Genomic DNA, 26,592 nt, shown 5'->3' on the forward strand with positions numbered 1-26,592 from the left:
CTCCGTATCAAAAAAAAAAAAAAGCTCAACTGTGGGCCTGCGACCTTCACGCGCCAGCGCTGGAGAGGTGCCAGGCTCCCTGGGGCCGAGACCAGGGCAGGCGACGACACTTCTTCTGGCCTCCTAGCCTTGGCCTCTAAGCTTCCTGCATCTTCTACTTCATCCTAGGTGATGTTGGACGTGACAGAGGAGGTGACAGGTCACCCTGAGTGAGGGACTCCGTGTCCAGAAGGAAGTGGGCCTCCAGGTACCGTGCCTTTGCTTCTGCTGTGGCATCTGATGAGTTCCCTGTTCATCTCTCCAGGCATACCCAGGGCAATCGGCCCTGATGCCCAGGGGCTAGGCTTGCAAGACTGTGCATTACGTTCGCAGAGCCGGAGTGCAAGGCCAGACCTGGTACCAACAGCATCTCTGCCTTCGTCCTTATCTGGTTCCCACCTCAAATTTGTACCCGTGCTGGGGAGCCTGGAAGGTGCGTGCTGTGAAAGGAAATGAATGAATGAGGCTCCTGGTGGATGACAGGCGCCTGTTTGCCCCTGTAGGGCTGCTACAATGGAAAGAGCATTTGGTAGTCTGTTCCAGTTCTGGTTCCCTTTACTATTGCTGCTTAATAAGTTCCTCCTCCCATCTGGGTCCTAACATCTTGTTTCTTTTTTGTTTTTGCTTTTGTTTTTTGAAACGGAGTTTCAGTTTTGTTGCCCAGGCTGGAGTGCAGGGGCGCGATCTCAGCTCACCACAATCCCTGCCTTACTGGCTCAAGCGATTCTCCTGCCTCAGCCTCCCGAGTAGCTGGGACTACAGGCATGCGCCACTACGCCCGGCTAATTTTGTATTTTTAGTAGAGACGGGATTTCACTATGTTGGTCAGGCTGGTCTCGAACTCCCGACCTCAGGTGATCTGCCCACCTCAGCCTCCCAAAGTGCTGGGATTACAGGCGTGAGCCACTGCGCCCGGCCAGTCCTAACTTCTTAACGTGTAAAAGGAGAGTTGAACTCTGATAAATATATATTGAAGGCCAACAAGGAGCCCAGCATTAAGTATTGGGGATACAGGTGAGCAAAACGGACAGCTCTGATCCCCAGAACATATGGTGTGGAGTAGGAGGCAGTTAGTCAACAATCACGTGGACATAATTACATGTGTCCTTTTTTTTTTTTTTTTTTTTTTTGAGATGGAGTCTAGCTCTGTCACCAGGCTGGAGTGCAGTGGCGCAATCTCGGCTCACTGCAACCTCTGCCTCTTGGGTTCAAGCAATTCTCCTGCCTCAGCCTCCCGAGTAGCTGGGATTACAGGCATGCGCCACCACGCCCGGCTAATTTTTGTATTTTTTAATAGAGATGGGGTTTCACCATGTTGGCCAGGCTGGTCTCGAACTCCTGACCCCAAGTGACCTGCCCACCTTGGCCTCCCAAAGTGGTCTCACTGTTGCCCAGGCTGGAGTGCAGTGGCATGGTCATAGCAAGTGCAAAGGTCTGGAGCGTGAAACACACACATTTCTTGAATTGGACATTATAAGCACTCTCAAAAGCATACAAGTCAGAGGTGTGGAAGCTTCAGCAAGTTAAATTGAGAAGGCCTTGGAGAATTCTTTGAAAGCCCCTAAGTATTTGAGCAATCCTATAAACATATGTGAAGACCTCTGACCCTGTTTTCTGATGGAAATGTCCAGATTATTGATCTGAGCGGAACAGTCCAGGTTCCATGATGCAAGCAGTGGTGTGTGTGATCTGACTTTGAGAGACATCTGGCTCTGTTTCAGAAGAACTAAAACTATAGTTCCAGCTACTTCGGAGGCTAAGGTGGGAAGATGGCTTGAATCCAGGAGGTCGAGGCTGCAGTGAGATATGATCCCACTACTGCACTGATCTCACCACTGCACTCCAGCCTGGGCAACAAAGCAAAACCCTGTTTAAAAAAATAAAGTAAAATGAAAGAATTCAAAATAATTATGCAGCAAAATGTTTACTATGTTTCTATAAATTCAAATAAAACATGCCAAATCCTTTCTCCCCCCCCATAATTTCAATGAACATGTACAGTAAAATTCTTAGGGAACAATGTGAGCCAGGTAATTGTTGATCTGGTTGAGTAGCACTTTAGAGATAACTTTTATGCGTTCTCCCATTCAGGGCTTTACCCTGTCAGGAGAACTCAATTAGCCCTCTTAATATAAACAAACTGGCCGGGCATGGTGGCTCACATTGGCCCAACAAAACCTTTGGGAGGCTGAGGCGGGCAGATAACTTAAGTCCAGGAGTTCAAGATCGGCCTGGGCAACCTGGCGAAACCTTGTCTCTACAAAAAATACAAAAAAATTAGCCGGGCATGGTGGCATGCACCTGTAATCCAAACTACTTGGGAGGCTGAGGTGGGAGGATTGCTTGAGCCTGAGGTTGCAGTGAGCCGAAATTGTGCCACTGCACTCCAGCCTGGGTGACAGAGCAAGACTCTGTCTCAAAACAGTTTTAAACAAAACAACGAACTTGCTCAGAGAGGTTGAGTACCTTCATAAGTTCACACAGTTATGACAGGGTAAAGTTAGGCCTGGCACTTCAGCTGTCTCAACCTAGCATTTCTTCTGCCATGTCACGGAGTCCCCTCCACACGCATACTTTTGTAAGAGACAGTGACCAGCCCTTCATGTTTTTCTCTGTCATTTTACAGGCCACTTCTCTCTCATCTTTGTAAGCAAGCCTGGATAATTCAGCTTAAGATAAACATGGCTGCTTTAAAGCTTTACAGCACTTGTATTTTTAGTTCTTCTGAAACAGAGCCAGATGTCTCTCAAAGTCAGATCACAGACACCACTGCATGCATCATGGAACCTGGACTGTTCTGGTCAGATCAATAATCTGGACATTATAATTTTTTTCTTTTTTTTTTTTTGTCGAGATGGGAGTCTCACTTTGTTGCCCAGGCTGGTCTGGAACTCCTGGGCTCAAGTGATCTGCCTGCCTGGGCCTCCTAAAGTGCTGGGATTACAGGCTTGAGCCACTGCACCTAATTCTTTCATTTTAATTAAGAGTGTTTATCTCTTCCAAAAGGTGGTTTTAGAACTTCACATGTGGTTCTCTCCTTATTTTCAGTCAAGAAGAAGAAAAAAAAAAAAAAAAAAAAGGATTAGAGAGTAAAACAATTGGCAGGAGCTTTTGGATATTTGTACTTATCCCATTGTGCAACACATTCGGTGACAATACAGGTTTTCAAAGTTGTTTAGATGGTTTGTCTGTGAGCATGTCTGTTCCTACAGTTCTCCAGAACATGAGAGCCCTTCATGCCTAATCTTGGCTTCCAGCTGATAGACTTTTAAAGGGGTGTGAGTTGGCCAGCCATGCCAACTGGATACATGGACCAGTGGCTACAGGAGATGTGAACACAATGCTGAGAGCAATGGAAATGTAAGCAAAGTAACATGTATGCTTGGTGAACAATCAGAAGTATGAAATAAGAGAAACCAAACCTGCCTGATTGATAAGAATGGGGGGCCGGGTGCAGTGGCTCACCCTTGTAATTCTAGCACTTTGGGAGGCTGAGGCGGGCGGATCATGAGGTCAGGAGTTCGAGACCAGCCTGACCAATATGGTGAAATGCTGTCTCTACTGAAAATACAAAAATTAGTCAGGTGTGCTGGTGCGTGCCTATAATCCCAGCTACTCAGGAGGCTGAGGCAGGAAAATCGCTTGGAGGCGGAGGCTGCAGTGAGCCGAGATCGCGCCACTGCACTCAGCCCTGGGAAACAGTGAGACTCTGTCTCATACAAAACAAAACAAAACAAAAAACAAACAAAAAGAATGGGGGGTACGGGGTTTGAGGAGCATGAGGCTTGGACCTATTAGACCTGGAGATTTGGGGAACTAGGATGCCAGCCGTGTTCCTTGTACTGTATGCAAAAGGGAAGTAACAAGTATTGAATGTTCACTTACCTCTTTCATTCCCCAATATGAAGTAAGATATTCCCATTTCCAAAAAGAAAAAAGAAAAAGAAAAAAGGAGGCTCGGGAGAACTAGAAAGCAGATGGAACAAAGAGGACTTCATTCAGTATCGGATGAATTAAGTTAGTATTTCTATGTATGTATGTGGGTCTCCTAATTTGATTTTCAAATTGTTCTTTAGAAAGGTTTTTAGCTGTATTAAGATTTCTTAAAAAGCTAGGCCATGCCAGGCAGGGTGGCTCATGCCTACAGTCCTAGCCACTCAGGAGGCTGAGGTGGGAGGATCACTTAGCCCAAGAAAGGCTGCAGTGAGCTATGACCATGCCACTGCACTCCAGCCTGGGCAACAGTGAGACCCTGTCTCAAATAAATTGAGAAAAAAGAAAAGAAAAAAAAAGCTGCACCAAGAGTATAATTTCAGGCATCAATTCTGTAGTTCCTTACTAGAGAAGTTTCTCTCAATGTGTACAGCACTGGAAACCATGAGGAGGTGGCAGCACAGCGTTCTCTGCTGAGCGTGAGGTTGGCTCTTGGTGTTGCTTTGCTGCAACTGTCATTTGCCATTGATGATGGTTCTTCTGTCCTCCAAGGGAGAGGGAGAGAATGCAGTCTGAGTGGGGGGAAAGCCTGGGCCATACACTTATAGACCGTTAACACTGGAGTCTTGCTAGTGAACATTTTAGTTATGATTGGATTGTTTGGATAGCTGTTTGATATTTACAATATCCCTAGCTTACCACTTAATGTCTGCTCTTCTAGATGCTGTCCTTTTCCCGTATCTGGTTAGTATTCTCTTTAACCCATTCTTCAGCTTGGTGAAGTGTTAGTATTCCCTCCTCTGACACTTGTTCACTCAGCACAAAGAATTCCTACTGTTACCTCTCCAGAACCCTACAGTCATTACAGATGAGGAAGCTGATGCAGGTGGAGACAGGACCAAAGCATGGGCCATGCTGTTAAGAGAACAGGGAGTCAGAGTGGGGTTTTAATCTGGTTCATCCACCCACTTACTAGTTTGTAACCTGAGAGCTTCCACTTCCCCATCCCCAACATGGGGTCATCCTGTTATGGGACTGTTGTGAAGAATGAGATGCCACACAGACGAGCAGTCCTAGCTAATGTTAGCTGTTAACGGGTGAAGGAAAAGCAGGCACTTAACATGTAGATATAGGCTATCACTTATCTTTGTCTCGTGACACCATCCTCACTAGTTCACAACTGCCCTTTAGTACAGGCTGAGCATCCCTTATCCAAAATGCATGGGACCATTTGTGTTTCAGATTTCTAATTTTTTTTCAGACTTTGGAATATTTGTATATACCTAAGGTTTGTATATACCTAAGGTTTTTATATATACTTTATGATCTTAATTATCTAATTTTAGATAATTTATACCCAGTCTCGAGTATAATGGTACAAACATGGCTCATTGAAGCCACAGGCGAATACCACCGCACTGCACTAATTTTTTATAACATTTCTTGTAGAGGCGGGCATGGGTTTAAGTGATCCTCCTGCCTCAGCCTCCCAAAGTGCAGGAATCACAGGCATGAACCACCATGCCAGGCCTATGGTTTTAATATACAGGTTGGGCATTCCTAACCTAAAAATCCAAAACGTTCCAATGAACGTTTCCTTTGAGTGTCATGTTGATGTTTTGGATTTTGGGTAAGGGATGCTCAAGCCATGTATTAAAAACACAAAACTAGCCAGGCATGATGGCTCATACTTGCAATCCCAGCACTTTGGGAGGTCAAGGTATGCAGATCGCTTGACACCAGGAGGTTGAGGTATGTCTACAAAAAATTAGCCAGGCATGGTGGCATGCCTGTAGTCCCAGCTACTTGGGGGTGGCTGAAGTGGGATGACTGATTTGAGCCTGGGAGTTTGAAGCTGCAGTAAGCCATGACTGCACCAATGCATTCCAGCTTGGGCAACAGCTAGAACCCCTCTCAAAAAACCTAAAACAAAACTCTTAATACGGACACCTACATACTCCTACCCATTGTTAACTGCACCTTACTCAAGGTCCTAAATTGTTCACCATCCCATCTTTTATATTTCTCTTATCAGATGCATATACTTAATGTCTGTGCTCAAAGTGTTGCTTTGAACATTCCCAGGCCTGTATCCTCATGTCCACATGTAGTTTCTCTTGAGTAATGCCTCAAAGTAGAACTGCCATTTTCCCCAAGTAGTTGCAGCAACTTATACAAATGGTCTTTTTCACATTGATGACAGTCCCGGCTAGAAGTCATGCTTTTCATCACTGAATGTCTTCATCTATTAAATGCTAATGCAGGTAAGGATAAGACTCATTCATGTGCCTGGCATGTCATTAGCTGCTCTGAATACACAATACGCATGGTTTATTATATAATCCAAGCCTGAAAAGTCGAAATTTCCATTCATGGTATTATTAATTGGCAAACAAATAAAGCTTAGTTTTTGGAACCCAGGTTTGAATCTTGTTTTATCCACTCTGTGTAACCAGGGACCTTAATAAACTATGAAGTAAACTTTCTGCACTCCTTCAGTGTTACCGTAAAACTCCCAAGCATTTAGTGAGACATTACACAGCTAGGTCTTAGTTTCTTTACAACCTTGGGATGTAGCAGTCAATTCAGCATAGATCAAAGTTCATTATTAGGCAGGGTTGTATAGGGTAACTACCCAGGAGGCTTTCTAATGCTGGTCTGTATTACCCTCCGCCCCCAGTGGAGGGGACACACCTTATAATCATCAAGTTTATACAGGTAACCTGGACAAAGCATCTGCTCTGATTCTTCCTCCTGCCACCCCAGTGCAGTTTTTAACACTGTACCATGAGGTGCCTTCTTGTTAGGATCAGGATTGTCTATGATCTCACATCTGGCAATGGTGGCAGAGAAAATCCAGCCTGTGTCATGGCAGAATAGACTGAAAGCCAACATTACAAAACTGACACCATTTCTGCAGAGCGCATTCCCAAACTATGGGTAAGACCAACAGCAGTAAAGTTCAGCTTTTTATTGAACACGTTATAAAAGAGATTTAGTCAAAAAGACCAAAGCCCATGTCATCATCAGACTCCTCGGATTCTTCTTTCTTTGCTTCCACTTTCTTCTCCTCAGCTAGAAAAAAAAGTCAGTCAGGTGTTAGGATTTCCATACATCATCTGCTTGTGGAACATTAACAGCAATTTTACCTATAATACTATTTTTTTTTTAAAATCTCTACATTCCTCCCAATACTAAAAACTCCATGTTTCCTACCTGGAGCAGCAGCAGTGGAGGGGGCAGGACCTCCTGCTGGTGCAGCACCAGCTGCTGGAGCAGGTCCACCAGCCCCTACATTGCAGATGAGGCTCCCAATGTTGACATTGGCCAGGGCCTGCAATACATGTGCATGCATAGGTAAATGCCCAGTTCTGTCCTTGTTACACTCACGCACCAAAAACGAAAAGTATCCCCCCTTCCAGGTTACAGTGTTCAACCCCTAACACTATATACAGTGGGTTCCACATCCATGGTTTCCACAGTGGAAAAGCATGCGTACCAAACATGTAGACTTCCAAAGTATACAGGAGGATGTGCATAGGTTATATGCAAATACATTTATATAAGAGATGGAACATCCTTGGACTTTGTTATTAGTGGAAAGTCCTGGAATCAATACCCTAGACACTGGCTCTTCTTTGCTAACAGCCAAAACTTAGGTTAGACAGGGCAACACACTCCTGTTCAGCTTTGAATCTGATAATTACATTCCTATATGTTAAGAACCTCCTGAGGTAGCTGATTTCCCTCCTTTTACAAATAACATGTTGGCAAAAAAAAATAATCCAAACTTCCTGAAACACTCAAATGAATATTCTTTCCACAGTTTCATGTCTCCTCTTAACAGTGAGCTCAAATTTTCAGTCTACTAAACAAACATAAGACTTCAAAAGGGGCCTGTGAAAGATGACATAGGTACCATGTTTACAATCTTTCAAAACTCTTTAGAGGACACAACCCCGGAGTTAGATGCTATCAGCTTAACTTGCCAGAGATTAACTAACCTATACAATGGAATATAGCCAGTGCAAGCTCCATGACCAGGAACCTCGTCTTTATTAGTCTTTTATATCCCAACACATAGTACCTACTGTGTCAATGAAGTCCGCTAAACCCAAATGTCCATTAAACCACAGGTTTAATGCAAGAATTTGCTTGCAACTTTAACATGGGTAGTACCTATCTCCTGGGTGATCCTTTTTGGGAATAAATGACCTGATTCAGATTTTTTTTTTTTTTTTTTGACCATGGTTTCAGAGCAAAAGGGAAACCAGAGTCTGATAAGGAAACGTAAGACTTGAGAAACTGAAATCTTATTAGCTCCTAGAGATATAAATGCAACCAAATACACCTAGGAGACCCAGCGACATGTGGGGCTTTACGGCACTGCTGGAGGTACTTCAGCATGTACACCTCCCCTCGTATATCAGCAGGCTTTACCACATCGCTTTGCCACCATCACCTTACCTTTGCAAACAAGCCAGGCCAAAAAGGTTCAACATTCACACCGGCTGCTTTAATGAGGGCATTGATCTTATCCTCCTACAACAAATAAAAACGTCAATCCATCAAAACGTAGCGTATGTAGTATCTCCAAAACGCTGCAAGTCAAAGGCAAGTCACTCAATAAAGTGTACAGAACATGTTTAAACAGCTCAAATGTTCTATCACAAGCAAAAGAGATGTGTGCCAGGAGCCCTGCAATGAGGCGGGCCCATCACTGCTGTTTCACGGGCTGGGACTTGCCTGAGTCACGCTATTTTTTTTTTTTTTTTTTTAAGTTACAAGACCTGGAAGGTGGAGCCGAGCTCCAGCGCTATCCTCCATGACCTGGGGAATTCAAGGCAATCATACCGAAAGAGTTCCAAGTCAATGTCCCTGGGAGAGACCAGGCGCGGGTCAGGGTGCCCAAGCGCTGCGGAAAAGCTTTTCTACACGAAGGATCTTGGAGCCGGAGAGCCCAGCCTCAAGCGCACTCCACGCAATCCGGGCCCGCACGTGGTCCCGGGGGCCCAGGTCCCGCACTGCCAGAAAGGCCCCAGCCCCGAGGAGCGCCCGCCCCATGCCGTCTGTGTTCGCGGCCTGGCCGGAAGTGCTGGGCCCAACGGCCTGGAGCCGGGAACCGCATGGAGAGTCGGGAGTCGCCGCCCACAGGCAGCCCGGCCGCCGACTCGCGCCCGCACTTACCGTGACGGTCACCTCATCGTCGTGCAGAATAAGGGCCGAGTAGATGCAGGCGAGCTCGGAGACGGAGGCCATAGCGCGGGCAAGTGTGGGGCTGGCGCTGCCGGACGCGGTGCTAGTCGCCGGAAGAAGTGAGGTCCTCACCCCAACGCGGCCTTAGCTTCCTCGGAAGGACCGAGCACCTTCGCGGCAGCTGAGGAAAGGGGTTCTCGCGCCTATGCGCAGTCTCTTATGTGACCACGCGGACCAATCGGCGCCCGCACCGGACGGAAGAGGCGGACCCAAGACCGATGGAAGACGCCTGCGCGCTGCGCCTGATTCGTTCTTCCTGTTGAGAAAGTGTCTCAGCGCCTACAAATACGGTTCCACTTTATTTAGGTAAATTTATAGGACTTGAGACAGTTAAAAACACTTTTAGGATCGGGTTACGTAGGTATTCGGTCTTCGCCCCCATTGGTTCCATGAGCTGCTTGACTTGGCAGGAGCTCCGCTGTGGCCGTGGTGACATTGTTCGTAATCTCCTGGTTAGGTCGCGGCCTTCCCAGCCGGCGCTGACCCTGAGGGTAAAGGCTGCGTCCCACCTTGGAGTTCCCTGCTTAGCGCAGGGCTTTGGGTGAGATTGATAGATGTAGGAGGAAGTGCAAACTAACAGCATTATGATAGCAGTAGCCGTGGAGCCGTGGAGCGCTTACTGTATCCCAGTCACTGAGCCACATTCTAAGGATTCACGTAATCCTCACACAGCAGGAGTTGGATGTTATCTCCATCTTGCAGATGGCAAAATTAAGTCTTAGAGTCGGTAACTAGCCCAAGATGGTGCAAAGATGGTGTATTACCGCGCGGTGGAGCGTGGATTTGAATCTAGAAGCCTAACTTAGGACCTGGCTAGCTAAACGCAAGATTGTCATAGTTCCGCCCGGTGGAGCGTGGATTTGGAATCCAGAACCTAACTTAGACCTGTGTAACTACCATGCATAGTTCCGCGCGGTGGAGCGTGGAGTTGGAATCCAGAAGCCTAACTTCACCGCCTAGTGCTTCGGGGAAGGGGGATTATGGGTAAATTGTATACAACCTGTTATTTGTTATCTGAATCCAATTTAAATTCCTACCTTCAAAAATGGTCATCTTTACATTGCTCGTGGAATTTGCTTCGTTTACTGGAAAGTTAGTTCAAGATTTTTTTTTTTCGGGAACCTTCTTTATTTAGTCCATCCCATTATTTAATAATCATCTCTGATGAAACATTTCTGTTGAAATCCACCAATCTAGAGTCCTATTTGGGTCAATCTTAACTACAAACAAATATTTTCATATCCCGAATTTTAAAAAAGTTTTATAAAGCTATCAAACTTTTAAAACAAAGCTATTGAGTTTTCATCCAAATCTAAGAAGCCATTATAGTGGAATTTTGGTCAAGAAAGGTTAAAGCTATTTAAAAATCCAAACATTTCCAAAGCTACAATGAGTCAGTCCAAAATACTGTGCCTCTAGCAGTGTACTTAAAAAACTGATCTGCCGGGCGCGGTGGCTCACGCCTGCAATCCCAGCAGTTTGGGAGGCTGGGGGGGGGGTGGATCGCCTGAGGTCAGGAGTTCGAGACCAGCCTGGCCAACATAGTGAAACTGTCTCTACTTAAAATACAAAAAATTAGCTGGGCGTGGTGGCGGGTGCTTGTAATCCCAGTACTGGGGAGGCTGAGGCAGGAGAATCGCTTGAACCCAGGAGGCAGGGGTTGCAGTGAGCCGAGATCGTGCCATTGCACTCCAGCTTGGGCAACAAGAGCAAAACTCCGTCTCAAACAAACAAAAAAAACCTGATCTGGTTGGCAAGTGGCACTTTGTGGTCATTGAGGAAATAATCTTTTTCTCCACGTATACACACTTTTACAGGGTATCAAACAGTAAGCACTAACCACAGCTATTAAAGTAGCTAAGCAAAACATCAATACTCATGCATTTCCTTTTGTGTTGTTGATGGACTTAGTACATTCAGTAGTTACTTCAGACAAACTCCACTGCTCCATATTCTCCTATCAGTAAAAATTTCCCATTAATATTTTGAAAATACTATGTAATAAGCCATTTAAATTTCTTTTTTTTTTTTTCCTGAGACGGAGTTTTGCTCGTTCCCCAGGCTGGAGTGCAATGGCGCAATCCCGGCTCACTGCAACCTCAGCCTCCCAGGTTCAAGCGATTCTCCTGCCACAGCCTCCAGAGTAGCTTGGATTACAGTCGCGTGCCACCACGCCTGGCTAATTTTTTGTGTTTTTAGTAGAAACAGGGTTTCACCATGTTGACGAGGCTGGTCTCAAACTCCTAACCTCAGGTGATTTGCCCACCTTGGCCTCCCAAAGTGCTGGGATTACAGGAGTGAACCACCGTGCCCGGCTAAATTTTTTTTTTTAAGTGGGCTGGGACAGGGCATGGTGGCCTATGCCTGTAATTCAAGCACTTTGGGGAGGCCAAAGCGGGAGGATTGCTTGAGCCCAGGAGTTCAAGACCAGCCTGGGGCAACATAGTAAGACCCAGTCCCTATTTGTGTGTGTGTTTGTTTTTTTTTTTTTGAGATAGGGTCTCATTCCATTGCCCAGGCTGGAGCACAGTGGCGCCATCATAGCTCACTGCAACCTCTGCCTCCCCAGGCTCAGGCAATCCTCCCACCTCAGCTGCCCCTGTAGGTGGGACTACAGGTACGTGCCACCATGCCTGGCTAATTTTTAAATTTTTTGTAGGGATGGGATTTCAGCATGTTGCTCAGGCTGGTCTCGAACTCCTGAGCTCAAGCCATCCTGTAGTGCTGGGATTACAGGTGTGAGCCGCCATGCCCAGGCTGTCTCTGTTAAATAATAATTTAAAAAGCAGGCTGGGTACAGTGGCTCATGCCTGTAATCCTAGCACTTTGGGAGGCCAGGTTGGGAGGATTGCGTGAGGCCAAGAGTTTGAGACTAGACAAGGCCAGAGAGCAAGGCCCCATCTCTACAAAAAATAAAAAATTAGCCAGATGTGCCGGCATTTGCCTGTAGTTGCAGCTACTCAAGAGGCTGAGAGGATTGCTTGAGCCTGGGAGGTTGAGACTACAGTGAGCTGTGATCATGTCATTGCACTCCATTCTGGGTAACAGAATGAGACCCCATCTCAAAAAAGAAAGAAAAAAGCCAGCCTGGGCAACATAGCAAGACTCCATCGCTACAAAAATAAAAAAAATTTTAATTAGCTGGGCATGGTGGTGAGCACCTGTAGTCCCAACTACCTCTACTTGGGAGGCTGAGGCAGGAGGATCACTTGAGTCCAGGAGTTTGAGGTTATAGTTAGTGAGCCATGATTGCACCCTTACATTTCAGCCTGTGCAACAGAGCAAGACCCTGTTTCTGAAATAAAATTAAAAATAAAAAAGAAACAAGAAAATCAAGAAATAAATTCTGTATCTGCTACAATAGCAATTTAACGTTTAGTGTTCTGAAGCATTCTAAAAACACACATAGGCCAGGTGCGGGGCTCACGCCTGTAATACCAGCACTTTGGGAAACCGAGTAGGGCTGATCACCTGAGGTTGCGAGTTCCAGACCAGCCTGACCAACATGGAGAAACCCTGTCTCTACTAAAAATACAAAATTAGCTGGGCCTGGTGGCAGATGCCTGTAATCCCAGCTATTGGGGAGGCTGAGGCAGGAAAATTGCTTGAACCTGGGACGCGGAAGTTGCGGTGGCTGAAATCGCGCCATTGCACTCCAGCCTGGGCAATAAGAGCAAAAATCCACCCCCCCCAAAACACACACACACACACACACACACACACACACACACGTATGACATTGTTTACTACTATACTGTGAGTGACTAGTGCATTTTGTCTTCTCCCTTAACTTCTGAATCAGCTTTTGGCAAGGACTAATATCACACTTTTATTATGAATAACAAAATATTAAACTATCATTTAGTTAAAAAAAAAAAAAGTGGTCAGGTGCGGTGACACATCTGTAATCCCAGCACTTTGGGAGGCCGAGGCAGGCGGCTGAGGTTGGGAGTTCGAGACCAGTCTGACCAACATGAGGAAACCCTGTCTCTACTAAAAATACAAAATTAGCTGGGCGTAGTGGCGCATGCCTGTAATCCCAGCTACTTGGGAGGCTAAGGCAGAAGAATCGCCTGAACCCGGGAGACAGAGGTTGCGGTGAGCCACGATCGTGCCATTGCACTCCAGCCTGGGCAACAAGAGTGAAACTCTACCTCAAAAAAAAAAAAAAAAAAAAAAAAAAAAGATCAGCCTCAAAAGAAATCCAAATTAAATTCAAGTAAAATGTGTGTTCACCCATGCAATGGGATATTTCACCATGGTTTCGACAGTATTTTTTCTAATTTATGTTGTTCCCAAACTATGTTTTTTGTTTAAATGTCTAGAAGTCATACTTAATATGTAGATAATTATGGTTGTCACATAAAAAAAGGCATTGTCCATTTAACATATTATCTTATATATTTTTTAGTGCTTTCTTTTCAATTCGTCCCACAAATAATGAGTGCCAGGTGAATGCAGGGCACTGTGCCAGGTGCTGGGAGGACGTGCTGAATGAACGGCCATCACACAACTACGTAATTCTTAGTGCTTTTGATTTTAATTCTTTTGGCATATCTAAATGTCAGAAAGTGAATATATACATACAAAATTCAAAACACCTTCCTAAAATGGTTATTATTGGCCAGTCATTTACATCTTTATTTTGAAAGTTTGAATTGTCAAATAGTTCTAAAGTGCATTCTTGCAGCTAATAAATAGCAGCATTTGTTTATAAAACCTTAAGAAATTCAGACCAGGGCTGGAAAAGTCACAATAAAAAATCAGGCATGATCTAGATATATTCTTCCTTAATCATCTAAGACAAACACTTGTGTGAATTAGTTTATAAGTATACATGAAATATATTTTAACAAAGCATTATAAAAAAATTCATACAGCAATAAAAAAGGAGTCTTCCTCTGCTATTAATATTAAATATGGCAAAACATACTATACAAGGTTTGTTGAATACTAGTTGTCTTTGGAACCATAGGGAAAGCTTTGCTCTAGGTCAGTGTATGATGTATGTAGCTGAGGTCCGTGATTTTCAACAAAGTTGGAGTTCTACAAGATGACCTGGAAGACTGCTTCTGGCATGGCTTTCGAGAAATCATCCACACAAATGAAAATGTTCTTTCACTACTGGGACTGTCATTTCATGGCTTTTTGCGCCTAAAACATAACAACCAGCACTTAGAGTTGAACTTTGCAATTAGTAACACATTCATAGCAAATCAATCTTTAGAAGGCCTTTGAGAAATCCCTCTGAGAAAGCAAACAACTTTTATAAAATATGCTTATCTTAGTATTAAATTTAGAAAACAGGATTTCCCATCTTTATCCTGCTGCAACAATTTTCTAAATTGCTCACTAAGGAATGTAAATGTTTAAAATGTGGAATGTAAAATATATACATATATATGTTTATAGCATTTTATATATATATATATGTATGTATGTATTTGTAAAGAAGGGATTTTATTAAAATATGGAAAAAGACTGGGTCAGACTCCTGAGTATGAGTTTAACAGAAGAGGAAAAGGTACAATTCCTTCCCTACTATAAATTCTTCCATTCAGTGTTATTTACTTTAGTGAACACTTAATGCTACACCAAGACCAAGAAGCAAGTGAGAAAACAATGATTTACACAAAGCTGTCTAGTCCCCAGCTTAAGCCTGTAGCCTTCCCTCCTTAGAGGTACTCTCAGTTCGGCCTCAGAAAGCTTTATGAGGGTTGGCAGAATATGAACAAGAGCCACCAATCTTCCACCACCGCCTGCCTTGCAGCTCTGATTGCTCTTATCCAGCCTTTTGAGGCTCTCAGCATTCCAGCTGCCTACTGCAGTCTGCCCGTGGGGGCCCAGATAGTCCAAGGGGAAAACCAAAACCATATATTTGTTCTAAACAACAAGGGGATAGATGGTAGAATAACGTAAAGACCAGAGAAGGAAAAAAGCACACAGCAAGACCCCAGTTACAGTCAGTGCTCACTTGGGTTGTGCGTGATGCTGATATCCAGGTCCCAGCTGTGATCCTGCTTTCATCTCCACAGCCACGGAACACTGAGAGGAAAATGACAAGAGGAAAAAGATCAGCTCCTCTCAATAGTCTGTAAAACACAGTTATTTAGCAGGCTCTACACCTAGGTGAAATGCAATATTGCTTTCTAGTTCAGCAAAGACTCATGTTAAAACACCAGTCACTCGTAATTAATTTCTGGCATAGGCCACAAATGTGAGTCAGAAGGCATCTTTAGAGATCATCTAGGTAACTTATCTCATTTTAAATAAGTTTGTGAAGAGAGTTGGTGGCTAAGGCCATAGCTTAGCCTCCTGACCCCTACCTTCCCATGTTCTTTCCAAGAGCTTCTCCTCAGGAGTAACAATTGCAAGGGGGTTCCTGATGAAGTGGATTCTTGTTATTCTAGGAATAGGCCTACATGGTGCACTGGCAATGTGAGATTATACCTCAGCATTTTCAAAGAGCATAAAAATCTAGAGCTGTGGGGTTTAAAACGTGACAAACCTAATTTTAGTAAGCAGGGAAATGTTTAATTTTTCCCCTACCCTTGTTTCTACATCGGTCCATTCAGACTCTGCACCATCTGGTCGGGCAGGTGCTACTGTGGAAGATCTTCGTTTTCGACTACTGAAAAAGGGGAAACATGATGCAACAATTATTTTTGCATCTAAGAAGAGGAAAAGTATTAGAAGTAGGGAAATACTATCTATATCCCTTTGGAGAATTAATGATACATTTCACAGGCTGTTCTGTTCCTCAAAAAATGAGCAGCTAAGAAAATGACCAACTTTTATACAGAGATTTTTGATGGTTACTTACCCATTTGGTGATTCTTGCTTTAAAGTCTCAATATCAGTAAATTGAACAGATTGTCCACCACCCCTTGTTTTATAAATATCACCCTAAAGCCAAAAGAAAAGGTCACTGTTACACGTTGATACACCCAAATGAAAAACACACATGTATATTTCAAATTGTTCTCATGATTCTATTTTATAGAAATTCCCATCCACAAAATCAGATAGTACTTGGTACTTGCTGAGACTGTACTATCAAAATAATTTAGAAATTTGAGTACGTATCTCTCACAAACAAAAGAAGTCCAATACAATGTAATCAGCAGCATTCATAATTGCAGAAAAAAATATTCCTTTTGCTCTACCTGTAATTTAAAAACTAAACTGCACTAAGGATCAAGAAATTTGCTGGAAATTTCTACATGCTCTAAGGCATGGTACTTTCTTCTGAGTGGGCCCTGTTGCCCATATTCAAATGACAGTATAGTCTCATTTGTAGCTAATTATAATAAGAACAAAAACTCTAAATTGAACTTGAAATAAAAAGCTTTTTTTTTTGGTATTATCTTTTACTTTCCTGATTATTCACTGACTCTATGATCAAAGGAGAATTCTTCTATAGGCAAGCAAGTCTCTTCTTTCTGGAAAACAGCTTTAGGCAGCTCAACACTGAGTAATTCTGATGGGTCAAATTTTAACATAGGTTTTGTTTTATTTTGTTTTTGTTTTTTTATCTTGAAATGACAGAGAGCAATGGGAGTTCTTTGCTTAGATTAACTTTTTAAGTAGTGGTTAAAGCTAAATATACAGTCATTTAAAAAATTAAAGTACATCATGGATCTAGAATTCTAAGAAACTGAAGAATCTACACCTATTTAAAGCATACTTAGTCCCAGTTTGGTGGACTTAAAACCTAAGCAGTGACTAATTTTCTGCTAACAAAAAGGTTATATCAAATACTCATTGATGTTCCAGTTGACACTGCCTGTGTGTCACCAAAGGAGTAGCAGGACAAATGGACTTTTGTTGAATTTTTTAATATATTTTTTGCTCCCGTGAAAATTAGTTTACCTTAATTAGTTTAGTTTCAATCTCCCCATCGGAGGCTAGTTCCTGGTGGGTCAGCATGTACTTCTCACACTTAGCTAGTGCCTTTTCATTTGCAACAGATACTGTGATGGCATGAGGGACATGTGGCTGCATGACTGTTTCAGTTTGCATGTTAGAGGCGGGCTTATGATCTACCCATCTGTCTCCGGCAGAGCGTGATCGTCTGTGTCGGAGACGAATTGGTGGTGCGTTCTGATCAGGTTGAAAGAGGAACTGAGAAACAAGCATAACCCATAATTAATTAAAGGGTATTATTAGAAGTGCAGCAGGTTCGGCTACATTAGTTGATGACAGTATCATAGCAAACCTTTCCAAAGCTAAATATTTTATGCAAGTAATTTAAACATCTTTGCATTTAAACACAAAACCAACAAACATCTTTAACACCAACTTGTATGTTACACATTCTACCTGGGAGTTTCCCTTTCAACAAAGGATAAAAGAAACAATTCTGGTAATGCTGCAAGTCTTTCCTGCTTGGGGGTCGTTCAGGACAAACAACTCATTTCATATTTTTGATCAAAACCATTATTTATCCCTGCTATTGAGAGGTTATTATTATGTCCACAACTCTGTTAAAATCTTCAATAAGATGAATGAAAGCCCTATACATTCTCTAGGTTTCTAAACAAAACAGAAAACAATCCAAAGAACATAAGGTATAATAAGAACCATATGAATAAAATGATTAAAGAAATGTGAAATACTTCTGAGTGCTTTCAGTTAAGATTTTAAAACCTCATAATAGAACTTATGAAAAGTTCAAATACAATAATGGCTACAATATACCAACTAATTTTCCCCCCAAACATTTCATACAGGTCCCAAGAAACAAATAAATAATACACTGTCAAATCAGTCTCTTATCATACAATAAAAAACTAGTTGCCAGGCCAGGCATGGTGGCACATGCCTGTAATCTCAGCACTTTGGAGGACCGAGGTGGAGGAATCAATTGAACTCAGAAGTTCAAGTTCAGCCTAGGCAACATGGTGAAACCCAGACTCTACAAAAAAAAATACACAAAAAAATTAGCTGGGCTTGCTGACACGTGCCTGTAGTCCCAGCTACTCAGGAGGCTGAGGTGGGTGGATCACTTGAGACCAGGAGGCGGAGACTGCAGTGAGCCAAGATCACACCACTGCACTCCAGCCTGGGCAACAGAATGAGACCCTGCCTCAAAAACAAACAAGTTGCTTCCAGTCAAATGTCATGTAAATCTGGGAAAGTTAAGTTAAGCACATTCAGCCTAAGAAAATAATATTTCACATATATGCCATAGTTACAGTTTGAAGCAATGAATTATCTCTGGTGTTTTATAAACATCTCCTGTTTGTAAAACTGAAAACGGGGCTGGGTGCAGTGGCACACATCTGTCATTCCAACATTTGTGAGGCTGAGGTAGGAGAAGGATCACCCGAGACCAGCCTAGGCAACGTAAGAATTTCTCGGGTGTCTTTTGATCTCGGGTGATTTCTACAAATTTCTACAAAAAATTTAAATTTTGTGTAAATTTCTACAAAAAATTTAAAAATTAGCCAGGTGTGATAGCACATGTCTGTGGTCCCAGCTGCTCAGGAGGCTGAGGTAGAATGACTGCTTGAGCCTGGAAGGTCAAGGCTGCAGTGAGCCTAGATGACGCCACTGCACTCCAACCTGGGCAACAGATGAAGACCTCATCTCAAAAAAAACAAACAAAAAACAAACAACAACAACAAAAAAAAAACCCCAAAAAACAAAAACTGAAAGCAAATGGAAAAAGTCTATCACAGGCCAAATCCGTCAAAGCTAGTCAAGTGTGAAGACCTCAATTTCAAAATGCACATCTGAGGAACTGAATCATTTTCCCTATATAGTCGTACAAATGCAGCACTAGTGACAGCTCTAAGACATGGGCAATACAGTTTGCCATTAAAGATGCTGAGCCTCAAGACAAACAGGAAACATTTCATTCTGACAATGATTTATTTAATGTTGAACACGAAAGTCTGGTCCTTATCATCTACCATTTAGCAAAAGCGAGGGTTTTCTTCAAATATTTAACAGTAAACATATGATGAAACAAGCTTCAGAAAGATGATAATCCATACGATCTACTAGCATTTATGAAATAAATATTTAAATTTTTTTCCTCACTCAAGTATAAATTTAGTCCACCTGACATAATTTTTGACCAACAAACTTAGATGCACAGATACTAACCTTATAGTAACTTTTCTGCTGCACTTCTAAATAGTTTGATTTCACGTAAGAATCTCTAGTAAATTCCCTTAAATATCTCATAGCCAAATTAGATATCTCATTACTGTTTGCAAGGCATAAGCAAGGCTTGAATAGTTTTCAGCCTATAAACTGTCATAAAATGACTGACTAGAGTTGGTCAGAATGACCATTTACCTAATTTGCTGTCTAAAATGTTTAAGGAAAATCTGCAAAGTAAAGAACTTAAGAGACTTTAGAATCATCGGTTTCCCTGGTAAATAACTTGGGATTCATCACCATCCCTTAATAATCAGGAATTTGGGCCACCTAAATGAACATTCATCTATACCCTGACTTATATAAGAAAATCTAAAGTAAACGTTAACTGTAAGATTTAGAAGAAAAATTCTAAAAGAGCTTTGTTAAGATTTTACTAAATATAAAATTCACAAACATTAACTTGGTCCATTTATTCAGATTCAAAAGAAACTTTACCTTAATCTTTAAGAAGAGAAATATGAAAGTAAATTTATTTAAATACCCTTGAATGTGAGACAAAGTCCTTGTTAATTGAGATAAATGCCTCGATTAAAAGCAATTTATTGGGCATGGAAATCAGTAGTTTTAAAATAACTGGCCTAGACTCTTCAGTGAAAATAGTCAATGTCATAAAAATAAAAAAAAGTAGGGGGACAGGGTGAGACTATTTTATATTAAAAGAGATAAAAGACATAATCATAATATGCAATGCATACACTTTCATATCATGGATTGAAAAAAAAGCTGGCTGGGTGCAGTGGCTTGCCTGTAATCTCAGCACCTTTGGAGGCCAAGGCAGGAGGATTGCTGGAGTTCAAGAGTTCAACACCAGCCTGGGCAACATGGTGAGACCTTGTCTCTACTGAAAATAAAAAATCAGCGTGGTGGCATGCCTGTAGTCTCAGCTACTCGGGAGGCTGAGGTGAGAGGATGACTTCAGCTCAGGAAGACTGAGGCTGCAGTGAGCCATAATCATGCCACTGCACTCCATCCTGGGTGACAGAGTGAGACCCTGTCTTAAAAAAGAAAAGCCAATTTTGGGACAACTGCATAATGTCCCAATAGAGGATATTTAATTAATGTTGATTTTCTTGGATGTGATAAAGATTGTGGCTAGGTAGTACAATGTCCTTATTCTTAGAGATTAAGTGTCTCTAAGTCTGTGATTTCCTTTTACAAGGCTTAGGGGAAAAAAGTTTATGTATCTATATCAAGTAACAACTGGTAACTTAGGCAAGGAGGGAAGGACATTACCATACTATTCTTTCTACTTTGCTTTGGGTCTGAAATTTTTCAAAATAAAATCTGGGAAAACAATTTTTAAAACTAGGGCTCGAAAGGAGTTACAAAAAATCTAATTTGGGGAAGGAGAACCAAAAGAAAAATATGGAAAGTATGCTTTAAAACAGTCACCAATTTTGTGCAAAGTTTATTAGCTTATGCAACTGAAAAGCTCACACTACTCTGGAATGCACCAAATTGACCTGTATTCACTAAACACCCTTCTGCTGCCAGATGTGTTTAGGCTTTTTCAGATGAAGAGCCAGGCCTCAATTTCAGTGAGTCAATCTTTCAAATTAACTGAGAAATTAGACCTTCTTTATACTATAGCCCAACCATTTGTCCAATGAACTTTCAGACACAAGTTACAAAAAACAAAGAAGATAAACTATCGCTACAATGCGTTAAAATAATACTGGCACTAACCCTGCAGCAATGATCCTCTTCTATTTCTATCTCATTTCTGAATGTAGGAACCACCTCCCTGCCTTCAGTCCAGTACATCCCTCGCCTTCTGTCTGACACGACACAAGTTTTGCTTTGTCCTGGCTCCTGCTGCCTACGCCTTGCAATAGATGTGACTTTGAGAGGTGTGTTGTACGTAGGAATTTTCTGCTCCCATTCCGAAATACAGGAAGCTACAGAAATGCTGCTGCAAGAGTTAGAGCGCCTATGTAGCTGTGGCTGGCTCATGAGTTGCTGGCCGTTGGAAATCTGAGCAATATAGTTACTAGAAAGCTAGAAAAATTGGAGAAAAATTAATGAGCAAGACTGAAAACTGACAGAAACAATTCATTACTTTTCTATAATGTTAGCACATGAAGACTTAACATTACAAATAATTATTTGTACTAATTTTTTTGTGCTAAATTTGTGTTTATTCTAAATTTTAAAATATTTTTAAAGAGAAATTTCAGAAATGTTAAGTATTATAAAAATGTAAAATTCTCATAGAACTAGTCATCTAATCTGAACAAAATATCTGTAGTACAAAGTTACTACACAATTACAAATAACTTACAGGCACAGGTGATGGAGAAACAGATCTTTGAGTAACTTTTTCTCTATCTCGCTCCCGAGAGGGTCTCTCTGGCTTCTCAGTTTTAGGTTCAGTAACAATAGCCTTCAGTTGTTTCAGTTTTTCATCTTTAACCCAGAGTTTATTCTGCATCTCCAGCTGTTTGGCTGCCACTCTACGCTCCTACAGATTATCAATGGCAATGTATATTATCATTCAATCACAGCAGACGAGTATACCAGATTAGCCAATCACTTTATTTCCTAAAAATGACAGTTCTCCAATTCTTCCTGAGAGTTAATGACCATCACCAAAACTCTACTACAAATACAATAATTCAAAATATTGAACCTAACTACAATGTAAAATAAATCATCCCACTCTGAGACAAGCACTACCCAAAAGATACTCACACATTCTTTCTCCCACTTCATTGTCGTTTCTGTCACCATGCCTTGCAACCTGGCTTCTAATCTGCGTTTGTCAGAGAACTGTCGCTGAAGTTTCTGGTTCTGAGTTTCAAGTTCCTGTTGCAAATTGCGTTTATCTTCTTCATAGATAGTAGTTGTTTTCTCTAAAATCTCAATCTAGGAAGGTAGACCACTATGTTCAATATTTGGCATATAAACATTTCATGTCACTATAAAATAATCTTCCTTAATTTGCTTATGCAAGCATATTTGTGGAAAGAAAAATCATGGAGAAAACACTTTTTTCTCTAACATTTCATCTGAATTCCCATCCCCATTCTCAGAAATGAAAACACATTAAACAAGTTCCTCACTCAAAGACATTTATAACTAACTTCATGTGAAAATTACTTTCTTCTAAAATTAAGGCCTAAAATTTAGTTTTTAGGCTATTTTCAGAATTAAAAAAAAACTATATTGGTTGAGACTAACTTCTCTTATGAATGTGTACCCCCACCAAACCTCTAAATGACCCTCTGTAAATGAGAGAACAAACATATTACACAGTGCTGCAATGCTTCTCAACAAAATGGTATTCCCTTCTACCCCATAGTAAGAGATTAATCCTGAGTTTATACTTTTAAAATCTGATTTGTAAACCAAATACAGATCAAATTAAGCTTTACTGAGTATCTGTTATGTCCAAGGCACTATGCTGGCACTTTTATATCATTTCATTTAATCATTTATCTCATTAAAAACAGCATACTAAGGAAATATTTCGAATAAATCAAAAAGCAAGCTACAACCAAAGCTAAACTCTAGAAAGGTCCCTTGCTTGGGTCAGAGAATATCCTTTTCAACTGTTAAAACTCTCATAAAATTAAAGAACATATGATTTTTCATTTCACTCACATTTCCTCCTTAGCATGGGATGAGGATTAGTAAATAACCAACTGGGAACTTTTTTTGAGACAGGCTCTTGCTCTGTCATCTAGGCTGGAGTGCAGTCGTGCAATCCCAGCTCACTGCAGCCTCAACCTCCCAGGCTCAAGCTATTCTCCCATCTCAACCTTCTGAGTAGCTGGGACTATAGGTGTGCACCACCATGCCTGGCTAATTTTTTTGTAGATAAGGGATTTTGCCATGTTGCCCAGTCTGGTCTGGAACTCCTGGGCTCAAGTGATCTGCCTGCCTTGGCCTCCCAATGTGCTGAGACTACAGCCATGAGCCTGCACTCAGCCTGAGAAACCTTTTTTTTTCTAGAGACGGAGTCTTGGCTCTTGTCGCCCAGGCTGAAGTGCAACGGCTCAAGCTTGGCTCACTGCAACCTCCACCTCCTGGGTTCAAGTGATTCTCCTGCCTCAACCTCCTGAGTAGCTGGGATTACAGGCGCTCGCCACCACACCCAGCTAATTTTTGTACTTTTTTTGTTTGTTTGTTTTTTTGAGGCGGAGTCTCGCTCTGTCGCCTGGACTGGAGTGCAGTGGCAGGCGCCCGCCACCTCGCCCGGCTAGCTTTTGTATTTTTTTTAGTAGAGACGGGGTTTCACCGTGTTAGCCAGGATGGTCTCGATCTCCTGACCTCGTGATCCGCCCGTCTCGGCCTCCCAAAGTGCTGGGATTACAGGCTTGAGCCACCGCGCCCAGCCAATTTTTGTACTTTTTTAGTAGAGACGAGGTTTGGCCATGTTGGCCAGGCTCATTCTTGAACTCCTGACCTCAGATGATCTGGCCACCTCAGCCTCTCAAAGTGTTGGGATTATGGGTGTGGGCTACCACACCCGACCAAGAACTCTTAATAAGCAGGATTTACAGGCCGTGGAGCATAATAGCTCCTTCAGAGACCAGTGCTAAAACACCAGCACATACATCTATCATAATAATGTCAAAACAAACCTTATATTCTAAAGTTTTGTTTTTCTTTTCCAGTCGTTCTATTTCCAATTTCTGTCCTGAGATCATCTTTTCCTTTTCATTTAGTTTCCCTTGCATGTGGTTTTCTTTACTTAAAACAGCACTGTCAAATTCTTGTAACAAAGCTTTAAAAGCATTAGCTGAAACAAAAACATACAGGCCAAGTTTTACACCAGTTCTAAAACAAACAAAGATATCAACTTGTTAGCAGACACTAGATAAAATGTAGTTATTCAGCAAATCTCTGTGAGAATCAGTCTATAAGGAGAAAACAAGTTTAGAGGGAAATCAGGAGCTTAATTCTCAAATTGACAAGACAGTCACAGAAGCTTTCTGTTAAATGCTAAAAAAAATATTCAAGTCTTTCATTGTGCACTGTAGCATTCTCTTCCCAATCCTTACAGGTACTTTGCTTCACAACAACAAATGCAAAATAGAAATAACACGACATTTGGGATTAATTAAACCTGAGCTGAAATCCCTGGTACACCACTTACTAGTTATGACTTAGGCAAGTTAATTAATATTTCTGAGCAAATTTCATTTCAGTATGGAAATTTAAATACTACTTTATCTCACAACTTTTTGGTAAAGATTCAAATGAATAATGATAATAAAAATAGTAGAGCCAGGCATGGTGGCTCATGTCTGTAATCCCAGCACTTTGGGAGGCTGAGGTGGGTGGATCACGAGGTCAGGAGTTTGAGATCAGCCTGACCAACATGGTGAAACCTCGTCTCTACTAAAAATACAAAAATTAGTTGGGTGCGGTAGCGCGCACCTGTAATCCCTGCTGCTCAGAAGGCTGAGGCAGAATTGCTTGAACCTGGGAGACGGAGGTTGCAGCGAGCCAAGATTGCACTATTGCACTCCAACCTGGGCAACAGAGCGAGACTCAGTCTCAAAAAAAGAAAAAAGTAGATACATTCATTCACTGAGATACGTTCACTATGTACCAGAGTTTACCTGTTCTACAGGATTTCAATACTTTATCTTATTTATCTTTACAACACATCCTGAGGTAGAAACAATTACAATCCCTACTATGTAGACAGGGGAAACTAAAAAATATTTCTTTGTGTCTCCATCACTGTTGGTAAAAAACAAAAGAAAGAACACACGCCCACTTTTTTCTTTTTGACTTCCTTAGAATACAAAAAAGAGCTATGGAAAAATTCCTGGTCATTCTAATCAAACAATGCCTTGAGTGCTTCAAAGGTACAAAGACATAATTTTCTTTAACTTCCTTAAAGATGAAATCTACTATATAAACTCAGATTCATTGAAAATACATTCCATTTCAGAAGTTACAATTATTGCAAACTGGCCGGGAGTGGTGGCTCATGCCTGTAATCCCAGCACTTTGGGAGGCCGAGGCAGGCGGATCACTTGAGGTCAGGAGTTTGAGACCAGCCTGGCCAACATGGCAAAACCCCGTCTCTGCTAATAGTACAAAAATTAGCCAGGCATGGTGGCATGTGCCTGTAGTCTACTCGGGAGGCTGAGGCAGGAGAATCGCTTGAACCCGGGAGGCGGAAGTTGTAGTGAACCGAGATTGTACCACTGCACTCCAGCCTGGGGGACAGAGTGAAACTGTGTCTCAAAAAAAAAAAAACAAAAAATTAACTAAATAAAATTATTGCAAATAGTTTTGCCCTTACATTGTTTATTAAACTCATCAATCATCATTTGTCGTAGGTGATGTCGTTTCTCTAAGGCTTCAATCAGCCTTGGAAGTGTCTGCTCATCGTTGATATCCAAAATTTCACATGATGGCAAAGGTGGAAAACTCTGCAAAACCACGTCAGTAACCAATGGTTCTGTATTGAATTACAGAAAATTACAAAAAGTTACATAGGAGAGAAAGAGCTTATTTAAACAAGTTTAACACTGAATACAGCCCCAGTCCAACTAACCATTGCAATTTCTTGAGCTGATACAAGTTTACTTCCCTAAAAATGAGAATCATAGTATGCAAAATAAGCTCATTTAAATTTTGCTCAAATTATTATGTGCTTGGTTCTTCGGAAGGTATGTAAACATTTCTCTTATATGAAATAATTTTTTTGAAAAAAGAGAGAAAGAAACAGACCGATGAGTGGACAAATGATACGACACCAAATCATACCATTTCCAATTGGACCTCGAGGCTGGTTTCTGTATCGCCTTCCAGGCGTTAAACCACATATTGCCTTGTCTACGGGTCTTGCTACTTCAACTTCTTGAGTCACTTCTGCAAATCTCATGACTTGCTAAAACACAAAACAAATGGAGTTTAAAAAAAAAATAAGGATATCCAAGTCCCAGAAATGGCTACATGAAACAAAGATTGCTTATTTTCCTTTATGTGAGACAGTCTCACTGTCACCAGGCTGGAGTGCAGTGGCATGAACACGACTCACTGCAGCTTCGACCTCCCAGGTAGGCCCAACTGATCACCCCACCTCAGCCTCCCAGTGTGTTGGGATTACAAGCATGAGCCACCACACCAAGCCTAGTTTACTTCTACAATCAATGGTTCTCTATCAATTTATAAAACATTCAAAATGTCATTCTTCTCATCCAAATAACTGTTTTCCTGAGAAAA

At 41.8% G+C, this 26,592-nt stretch overlaps 2 protein-coding genes across 4 annotated transcripts in view; both read right to left on the reverse strand.

Moving 5' to 3' along the window:
• Nucleotides 1–6,928: 6,928 nt before the first annotated feature.
• Nucleotides 6,929–9,384, reverse strand: RPLP1 (ribosomal protein lateral stalk subunit P1). The gene is made up of 4 exons (XM_017851098.1): nt 9,160–9,384; nt 8,440–8,514; nt 7,189–7,306; nt 6,929–7,047 (listed from the first exon to the last, which is right to left on the reverse strand). Exons 1-4 carry the CDS (start codon nt 9,229–9,231, stop codon nt 6,968–6,970), a joined length of 345 nt encoding a protein of 114 aa, XP_017706587.1. The 5' UTR covers nt 9,232–9,384; the 3' UTR covers nt 6,929–6,967.
• Nucleotides 9,385–13,749: 4,365 nt separating this feature from the next.
• The window catches only part of KIF23 (kinesin family member 23), a 34,508-nt gene continuing 21,665 nt past the window's right edge, over nt 13,750–26,592 (reverse strand). Inside the window, exons 13-23 of one of the 3 annotated variants that reach the window (XM_017851099.1) lie at nt 26,134–26,257; nt 25,667–25,825; nt 23,988–24,145; nt 22,093–22,266; nt 21,683–21,862; nt 21,088–21,399; nt 17,101–17,352; nt 16,052–16,134; nt 15,778–15,859; nt 15,203–15,273; nt 13,750–14,382 (exon numbers count right to left, since the gene is read on the reverse strand). In XM_017851099.1, coding sequence (XP_017706588.1) covers nt 14,367–14,382; nt 15,203–15,273; nt 15,778–15,859; nt 16,052–16,134; nt 17,101–17,352; nt 21,088–21,399; nt 21,683–21,862; nt 22,093–22,266; nt 23,988–24,145; nt 25,667–25,825; nt 26,134–26,257 — 1,611 coding nt within the window. In that variant the 3' untranslated portion in view covers nt 13,750–14,366. The remainder of the gene's footprint in view (nt 14,383–15,202; nt 15,274–15,777; nt 15,860–16,051; nt 16,135–17,100; nt 17,353–21,087; nt 21,400–21,682; nt 21,863–22,092; nt 22,267–23,987; nt 24,146–25,666; nt 25,826–26,133; nt 26,258–26,592) is intronic. The other 2 variants (XM_017851101.1, XM_017851100.1) reach the window with 2 other exon arrangements.

The sequence above is a fragment of the Rhinopithecus bieti genome, unplaced genomic scaffold (assembly GCF_001698545.2).
Source record: "Rhinopithecus bieti isolate Rb0 unplaced genomic scaffold, ASM169854v2 scaffold_31548, whole genome shotgun sequence".
Taxonomy (NCBI): Eukaryota; Metazoa; Chordata; class Mammalia; order Primates; family Cercopithecidae; genus Rhinopithecus; species Rhinopithecus bieti.